The sequence below is a fragment of the Etheostoma spectabile genome, chromosome 18 (genome assembly GCF_008692095.1).
Source record: "Etheostoma spectabile isolate EspeVRDwgs_2016 chromosome 18, UIUC_Espe_1.0, whole genome shotgun sequence".
NCBI classification, from domain to species: Eukaryota; Metazoa; Chordata; class Actinopteri; order Perciformes; family Percidae; genus Etheostoma; species Etheostoma spectabile.
In genome coordinates, this window is record NC_045750.1 from 3,818,846 (window position 1) to 3,827,611 (window position 8,766).

At 41.5% G+C, this 8,766-nt stretch overlaps 1 protein-coding gene across 1 annotated transcript; it reads left to right on the forward strand.

Moving 5' to 3' along the window:
* The first annotated feature begins 1,406 nt into the window (after nucleotides 1-1,406).
* nkx2.2b (NK2 homeobox 2b) lies at nucleotides 1,407-4,298 on the forward strand. Its single transcript, XM_032543858.1, has 2 exons — nucleotides 1,407-1,780; nucleotides 2,828-4,298. The coding sequence occupies exons 1-2, from the start codon at nucleotides 1,534-1,536 to the stop codon at nucleotides 3,340-3,342; spliced, it is 762 nt and encodes a 253-aa protein (XP_032399749.1). The 5' UTR covers nucleotides 1,407-1,533; the 3' UTR covers nucleotides 3,343-4,298.
* The last annotated feature ends 4,468 nt before the right edge of the window (nucleotides 4,299-8,766 follow it).

The following is an 8,766-nucleotide window of genomic DNA, read 5'->3' on the forward strand; positions in this document are numbered from 1 at the left end:
ACGTTGGGATTGTACTGTATTGTTTTTCATCAACACATTTCAGATTTTGTTCAATGACTCCACTGTGTCTGTGGTATTCTCTCTACTGCTGCAGTGCTCTTACAGGGATGTATTTGATCTAAGTACATTAATGCATCACCTATTTCTTACTACAATATTGATGATTGCATGAAACAATGATTTTGTGAAACTATGGGCAGCGTCGGTGTGGCTGATCTAAAGTAACGTTTCAATGGTATTTCACAATAAATTAGTTTTTTTTTAACCAATGACTGTGCAAATGCAAGGTTTCTTTAAAGATATGAATACACAATGCAATGTTTTGATGTCAAGTGATGACCGTTTTGAGTTTTGTGTCTAGAGTTTTGAAAAAGAACGTGAAGGTTCTGAAATTAGTAGCAAAGTGATTATTAAAAAAAACTGTAAGATACGAGTGTTTCAGTATTTGTTGTAAGGATTAACTCGAGCAACAGACAGAGATTACTCTCTATCTCTCTCTCTATGACACACACACACACACACACACACACACCACACAGACACACACACACACACACACACACACACACACACTCTCTCTCTGTCTCACACTCTCACACTCTCTCTCACTCTCACTCTCTCTCACACACACACACGCACACGCACACGCACACGCACACGCACACGCACACGCACACTGTCTCTCTGTCTCACACTCTCTCACACACACACACACACACACATACACACACACACCCACCACCACACACACACCCACACACACACACCACACACACACACCCCACACACACACACACCACGTCCTCCCACACACACACACACACACACACACAACACACACACACACAGGCTTTATTATCTCACAAAAGAAATCATTTCTTCCAAAGTTGCATTCTGTGTGTAATCAACTTTCTGACTGCTTTTATTACAAAATGTGTGTTAATTGTATAAATACCTGTAAATTAGTTTCATTATAAGGGCTATTTCTGCTATGTATAAACAGGTGTCATCTCACATAAATAGTAACAAAACAACACTAATAGGCTATTCCACTGTGTACCTTTAGCACAAATGTGTTTTTGAAAGCTTTTTTCTGGACTTTTAGATCATCTGAGACTCCAAATGGAAACAGGAAGCGCATCAGGGACTCCGGCAAATGTAAATGAGTTGTTTCTTTCTCTCTAATCCTCCATCATTAAACCTTCTCCTCCTCCGCTGCTCCCGGCTGGTTTTATTTACACCCTCAACCACTTGACCCGCCTCCGTCACGCACGCACGCACACACACAAACACGCACGCACACACACACATACACAGACACGCGCGCCGTTAAAAAGGACGGAGGACACACTCTCTTAAAGTCTTCCCTCGCGTGTTTTGATGCTGTTGAATCAGCTCGTGCCGTGCCCGTGCAGCTCCGGGCTCCAACTCCGTTTAACGGAATTCATGGACCTACACCCTATGCCTGCTCCTCTTTAACGGGCTGCAGAGGCTGAATCATCGCGAGACACGATCCTCAACCCCCACTGCGTAATGTCTTTTGGCACCAACACAAAAACGGGCTTTTCCGTGCGGGACATCCTGGATCTCCCAGACCCCACAGGGAGATACGGCTCCGGGACCGAGGAGACCGAGGAGGACGACCCCGAGGAGGCCTCCGTGGAGGTTTCAGGCTCGGAACTCGGGCAGAAATTGGGATTTAGCGGCCGGAGATTGTGCGGGTGCGACGGTGGAAGCTACGGCAGGTGGAGCCGCGGATCCGGTAACCTTCACTTCTCATGTGAGAACACGTGTTTTTAATAAATATGTAAAAGTTAGTAAATGTATATCATATTATGCATATATTTTATAGTCGCATTTCTGACTCTTAGCTGTTAAATCTGACTCTGAACTCTTTTGCTTGTGCGTAATTATCCAATGAAAAGCCTATACTTAGCCTTATTTTATCTGCTTAAAAATGGATAGGCAAGTCTTCTTTAAATATTTAGCAAGCCCATTGTCAGATTTGCTACTAAAATAATCAAAATTACATGAAATTGTCATTAAATCCATATTTCTATCCGGACAGCTCCACATATCTGTGCGTAACTGATCTCTTTGTCTCCCTCTTTTACATTTTCATTATCAGATTATATATATTTTTTTATTTGATCACTAATTAGATCATCACTACCTCGTTATTCATGTTAACTGTTAAGCTCAGCCATATAGTTATGATTTGTTTCTGATGTTTACTTTTTGTCCTTATTAATCAATCAGACACATGTTGAACTTTAAATAGAAGGTGTTTTTGTGGATGGAGTTTAACGCGGAAGGTGCTGTTTTCCACAGCCGCTTCAGGGCATTTCTGGGGGGGGGGGAAACAGAAATCTGAACTGGAAGGATTTATCCTACAAACAGACGTGTAAACTTTGACATATGATGCAACGCAGAGGAACAAGTTCAGTCTTTCTGCTGATTTAAAGAAATAACAATATAGTGTAAATCCTGACTGTGGGAGATGTAAAAGAAGGAGACAAAGGGACTCTCCAGTTGCGCGCATGTGTGGAGCTGTCTGGACAGACATTAGGAAATAAATGATGATCTAATGTCATTTGTTATCATTTTATTTTAGTGGTAAAAAGGAAGATTAATTTATTATGTACACAGTTCTTTATTTTAAAGCAGCTAAAAAGGAACAATTAGGCTAAGTATAGACTGGTGATTGGCTAATTACGCACGAGCGTAATTGTAATGTCAGATTCACAAGTTTAGAGTGGTTGTGGGAGTTTTTCTGAGTTGAAGTCTGTTTCAGAGTAATCAGATCACTTGTGCTGTCTCCATGCAGTACACGATATTTCCATGGAGTCCCGTTCCGATCCTAAATCCCCCGAGCTCTCCACGGATAAGTCCCCGGACGCGGCAGGCGGCGCGGCGCAGAAGAGCCGCGGCAGGAAGCGGAGGGTGCTCTTCTCCAAGGCACAGACCTTCGAGCTCGAGCGCCGCTTTCGGCAGCAGCGCTACCTGACCGCCCCGGAGAGAGAGCACCTGGCCAGGTTGATCCGCCTCACCCCGAACCAGGTGAAGATCTGGTTCCAGAACCACCGCTACAAGCTGAAGCGCGCGGAGCACAGTTTGGAGGCGCTGCAACAGCTGCTTCCGGCTCGCCGCCTCGCCATCCCGCTCCTGGTTCGCGACGGGAAGCCCTGTGAGCCAATCACAGCGCAGGACCTGGAGGTGACGCTTAGGTCCGGCCTGGGCCTGCCTCTGTGCGCCTACTCCACGCTGCTGCAGCCCGCATACGGCCCGGAGAGGCCCGGGCTGCCGCAGCAGCTGGCGCACATGTACCACTGGAGCTGGTGAGACTTTAACTGAGGGACTCCGATCCTAAAACACTAACAGGTCTACAAAATAAGCTCGGCTTCGGCCTGATAATAATTGTTTAAATTCGCAAAATAACCTCCCTCAAACGATAAAAGCCACTGTTCGAAAAGTGACAAATTCGATGTTTTTTTGAATGGGGTTTGGTTTAAGTCAGGATTTCTTTTCCCGGAAGAAAATAGTCTTTTCCAGAAAGGATGTCTGTCCTGAAACAAGGAAGAATAAAACACAAGAACATTTTTAAGTTTAAGTATTTTTAAAAACACACCGGGCTGTCGCAGCAGCAGCTGGCTCACATGCAGGCCCACCACTGGACCTGGGGAAACGTTTACTGAGGGACTTATTTCCAAAAACACTTAGAAGTCCACATTATAATCTCGGGTTTGGCCTGAAAATGATTGTTTAAATTTGCAAGATAACCAAGATAAGAAGTCCACGTAAATAAGAAGAAATCCACATAAATTAGAAGTCCACATATATAAGAAATCCACATAAATGAAGTCCAGATAAATAAGAAATCCACATAAGTGAGAAGTCCACATAAATAAGAAATCCACATAAATAAGAAATCCACGTAAATAAGAAGAAATCCACATAAATTAGAAGTCCACATATATAAGAAATCCACATAAATGAAGTCCAGATAAATAGGAAATCCACATAAATAAGAAGTCCACATAAATGAAATCCACATAAATAAGAAGTCCACATAAATAAGAAGTCCACATAAATAAGAAGTCCACATAAATAAAAAGTCCACTTAAATAGGAAATCCACATAAATAAGAAGTCCACATAAGTAAGAAGTCCACATGAAGGATCTTGTGTTCGGCCTTAATTACTTAAATTCTCTAATGTTGTGCATGATTCAGAAAAGGTCTCGATTCGATTACATATCGATTTTTAGGCTCAAGATTCGATTAAAAAACAATTCTCAATTTAAAAAAACAACTCAGTAAGTAAACGTAGTTATTTTCCCATGCGATAGTATACACGCCAAAACAAAACGAAACAAAATAAAATATGAATTGATTTTTGGTATTGTATGAATTGATGTAGAATCTGTAGAGAGGGAATCACGATACGACTGTAAATCGATATTTTCTGCACGGCGCTACAAACAAGGCCGTCTTAAAGTTCTTAAATGATAAATGCCGTTTTTCTAAAAGTGACAAAATTCCATAATTTTTCAATGGAGTTTGGTGTTTTGGTGTTGAGTGTTTTCCAGAAAGGACGAGTGTCTTAAAACGAGACAGAATAAATCATGAGGGTATTTCAATTTTAAAAGTTAAAGCATTAAAAAAAAAAAAAAAAAAGATTTAGATTTAGTTTTCAGTCTCTTTCTTCTTTTTGTAGGGCCATGTAAGGGAGAAGTCCGCCTCACACAGTGGAGAATTGAAGTGCTTTTCATTCTTATCCTCATCACAGATAACAGGCGTCTAAAACTAGACCTCTTCTTCATTAAAAAAAAAGAAGAAAAAAAAAGAAAAGTGGATTAAAAAAGATATAAGTGGAACCGGTCCACATGGCCCGGCTGAACTGGTCCTGGTCCTGGGCCTAAAACAGATCAGACCAAACGTTTTTTGAGGGGGGGGACTTTGTGAGTTTGTTTTTGTTGTTTCCGTTGTGTTTTTCTGCAAAAGTGTCACTTTCATCACGAGAAAATGTCTCTGTGTGTTTTATTTATAATGTTGACCGGTGAGTTGTTTTGTATTAAACTGGATATTTATGAATGTGAATAAAAATTGGAGGTGTAGCGGTGGTTTGACTTCAGCCAGAGTTGATTCTGATTAGGTTGGGGCATTCCTAATGTAGGTCTTTACAGAGATAGTGTTTCTTTTAAATCCATATCATGCACAGTATTTATTTTATTATAACATAATCCAAGATATAAACCAATGCTAAATTAATCAAACTATAAAAAAGAGGATTGGATTAGATTAAACAATGCTGTAGGTCAAAACTCATAATAAAATTGATTGATATTTTGGACAGTTTGGCTCTTAAATGCCATGTTATTTTCCTTTTATATTTCTGTATTTTTCCAGCACAAAAGGTTCGTCTCTGTTGTCTAAAAGTCTCTTTAAGATATTTGGCATGCTAAATAACACATTTTTATATTTTACTGTGACAGAACTAGGGATGCAACGATCACCGGTGTAACGGTTAAACCACGATAACAATGTTGACAATTACCGTTTTCATTTAAAATCTCATGATTATCACGGTGCATTACCACGGTGTGGAAACCAAGTTTAATCCTTCCCAGCTCCATCCGAGTCTCCTGAAGTTGCCGCGCAGTAGGAATCATGGCGGAAGGAGGAGATGACGATGCTCAGGACATTTATCGTCCCTCTGAGAGGACTGAGCCTGAAGCTCGGGCTTATTCGGGTTATTATAAGAATGCTGAAGAACAGCTGATTGAAGATACAAGACAAGTTGCTGCTAGAGGAACTGGACACACTTTTAAAAATGCCTAAATAATAGCGAAAACCATGATTATTAGACAAAAATATGATTGGGCCAACCTTACCAGTCTGACGAAGAGAGCTTAAGTCTTTAGAAGTAATATTTTAGCAATAAATTCATTTTATATAATAGCTTAATTCATAATAACCCTATTCTGAAAACTATCCCATAAGTTAATGGAGTTTGGTACATTTGCGGATATTAGATTAGATTAGATTCAACTTTATTGTCATTACACAGGCACAGGTACAAGGCAACAATATACACAGGTATCCTAGATACAAGGATATGTTTTCCTCAGAAAAACACTTTTCTAGGAACTAAATAATGATTTTATTTTCCCCTACTGAGTCGAACAAACCGAGGATCATCATCTGCAGCATTTAGGGCCGATGGTTCCCAACCTGGGGATCAGGGCCCAATAAAAGGTCCCAACATCAATCTGAGGCGTTACGAGATTATTAAAGAAAACCTTTTTCTCTCATTTGTAGCATTTTTGATATTTTCACCCTACTGGGTCTCTAAAAATACTTAACATTTAAATAAAGAAGACGTTGAGTTGTTTTCCTGTAACTTTTAAGTCAAGGCTCGATCACTTTCTGGGCAAAGTGGACAAGAAAAAGCCTCAAGTTTGGATTGATTTTAACTTTTGTTTGAGATTTTGAGAATTTGCACTGAAGCACAAAATCCACTTACCAGATAAGAGACTTCCTGTTTAGGCCCTGCTCCATGATCTACTCCAGACAGGCAGTCAGCTACATCATGACGGCTTATATTCCTAAATTAATTTGTGTTTAATCAAATTATCGCACAGCGTAAACAAAGAGGAGGACCGGGGGTCTAAAGGGGGCTCAGCAGCTCTTTTCCAGACTGAAGTTTTATGGGGGAGACGAGCAATACATAGCAAGTGCTTTGTTGTTGCAGGAAACATTGATCTGTAACACAAACTCCCGTGGGGTTCTGAGCTAATGTTTGAAAATTGTTCTTGTGGCAGAGATAGAGGCAGTGTTGTGTTCTGTTTCCTGTTACCTGTACGGGACTCTCACACCCAGGGGCGTCGGACTGGGGGGGGGAGGGGGGGTAGACTGAGTACCCAGGGCCCGCATGTTGGGAAGGCCCAAATAGATGCTAGAATTAATAGCTATGGACGCGGGGTGGGGTCCATAGAAAAGCCTTTCTACAGGGCCCAGGATGTTGTGCTACGCCCCTGCTCACACCCCCTCAAACCATGGCTCAAAACACACCGACAGGTCTGAGGTCCGCTCACATGATTGGCCACCGTAGCGTGACTTGGGGGTTGTGTTTCTCCAAAAGGTTAAGTCTGGGTTAATATTTTTCACTGCAGTTCCGCTGCGGGTTGTTTTTAGTGTCCCCCTTGCGGTAAACCTCCTCCATAGCCTTAATGCACTATACCCGCCCCCCCCCCCATTCAAAATGAGTGGAAAGCAGTCTGAAAGCTCCAGGCCAAGAAATGAAACGCCCCCGAAATAAACTCCCATAGGTCGTTTTGTTAAAGCAGCAATTTTTACTCACATTTGCGTTTATAGTGACAACGTCATCTAGTGGCGTATTAATCATAAGCAGGAAAGCAAAGCAGGAAGTAAGGTGAAGAAGTATAAGAGCGCCGTAAGGGTGCAGGTTGGGGGGGGCGGGGGGGGGGGGCATTCTGTGGCACGTGCGTAACCTTCAGGAAGTGAAGTAACGTCTAATTTTAACCTACGCCACCAAAGTCGAGTGTAATGTCAATACAGTAAAAATGGACCTACTTAACGAAGTTGGTTCACTGCTAGCTTAGCTACAAGTTAGCATCAAACACAACAAAGGCTGTCAGCTGAACGGTGTTTTGAGCTAACGTTAGCAATCAAACAATCATAGATAGCTGCAACGTTTCTGAAATGATTCCCATCTTCTGTTGTTGTTTGTAATGACAAAAGTTTATTATTTCACGGATTTCACAAATATCAGTAGGACACGTTATGCCGTAAACCGTTTAAATCTGAGCATGCGCAACTCAAATCGGAACTCCACTCACATCGGGTAATGACACCATCTTAACTGAGTAATTTTGGGGCCTAAACATAACCAAACTAACGACATGTTTGAAACCACGGCCGTTACGTTAACTGGTTTAGATGTGAGGACACATAACGCACTGTGGGTCGAACTAGAGGGGAGGGATAAAGAACCTACACCGTCGTGTGATTGGAGGACTTGTTGGCCGAGTCCCAACTAGTCCCACTACGTTGGAGTAGCCATCTCCAACCCTGGTAACTCACTCAGAAACTATCCAGACTGATACATAACACTCCAGGCAAGAGGATTCTGTGAGGGTTGAACTGTCCCTTTAAGGTAGGTTTATTGTCTTTAGACTGAATGACCTTTGTCATCATCTTTAGTGCGGATGACTTCATTCACAGAGACAACTGAGACAAGAAAAAAGACGTTGTTTCGCGTGAGATCGCTTAGTGAACTACATGTTAGGGATCTGAAGAGTTTTATCTGTTTTACTACATTTTATATTTGTAATGTTGACTGTAATCTTCTTGTTGTTGTTTTTTAGGGAGACAATTTTAAGATCTGTCCAGGGACAACGGATGAAAAATAGCCATTTGGCTAATTCTGGTGCATTTACAGCAATGTTAATTAATGTCCACCGTCCCTGTCAAAGAAGTTAAAAAAATAAAAAATAAAACATTGCTCGTCTCAAACAAGATACGTCACCAGAGAAGTATGTTTGTCTCCTTGTCCAGTTTTGACGTCTTCTTCCAAGACGAAGCCAGACACACCTGCTGCTTTAAAAGAGAAGACCCAGGACGAAGAAAAGAGGAAGTTTAAAGGACGAGTCTGCTGTTTTTGTCATTCTCATTTCAGCTCATTTAACACTCAACACATTCATCTTATCGTCACCTGATCCCAAATAAAAACCCCCAAACCATCA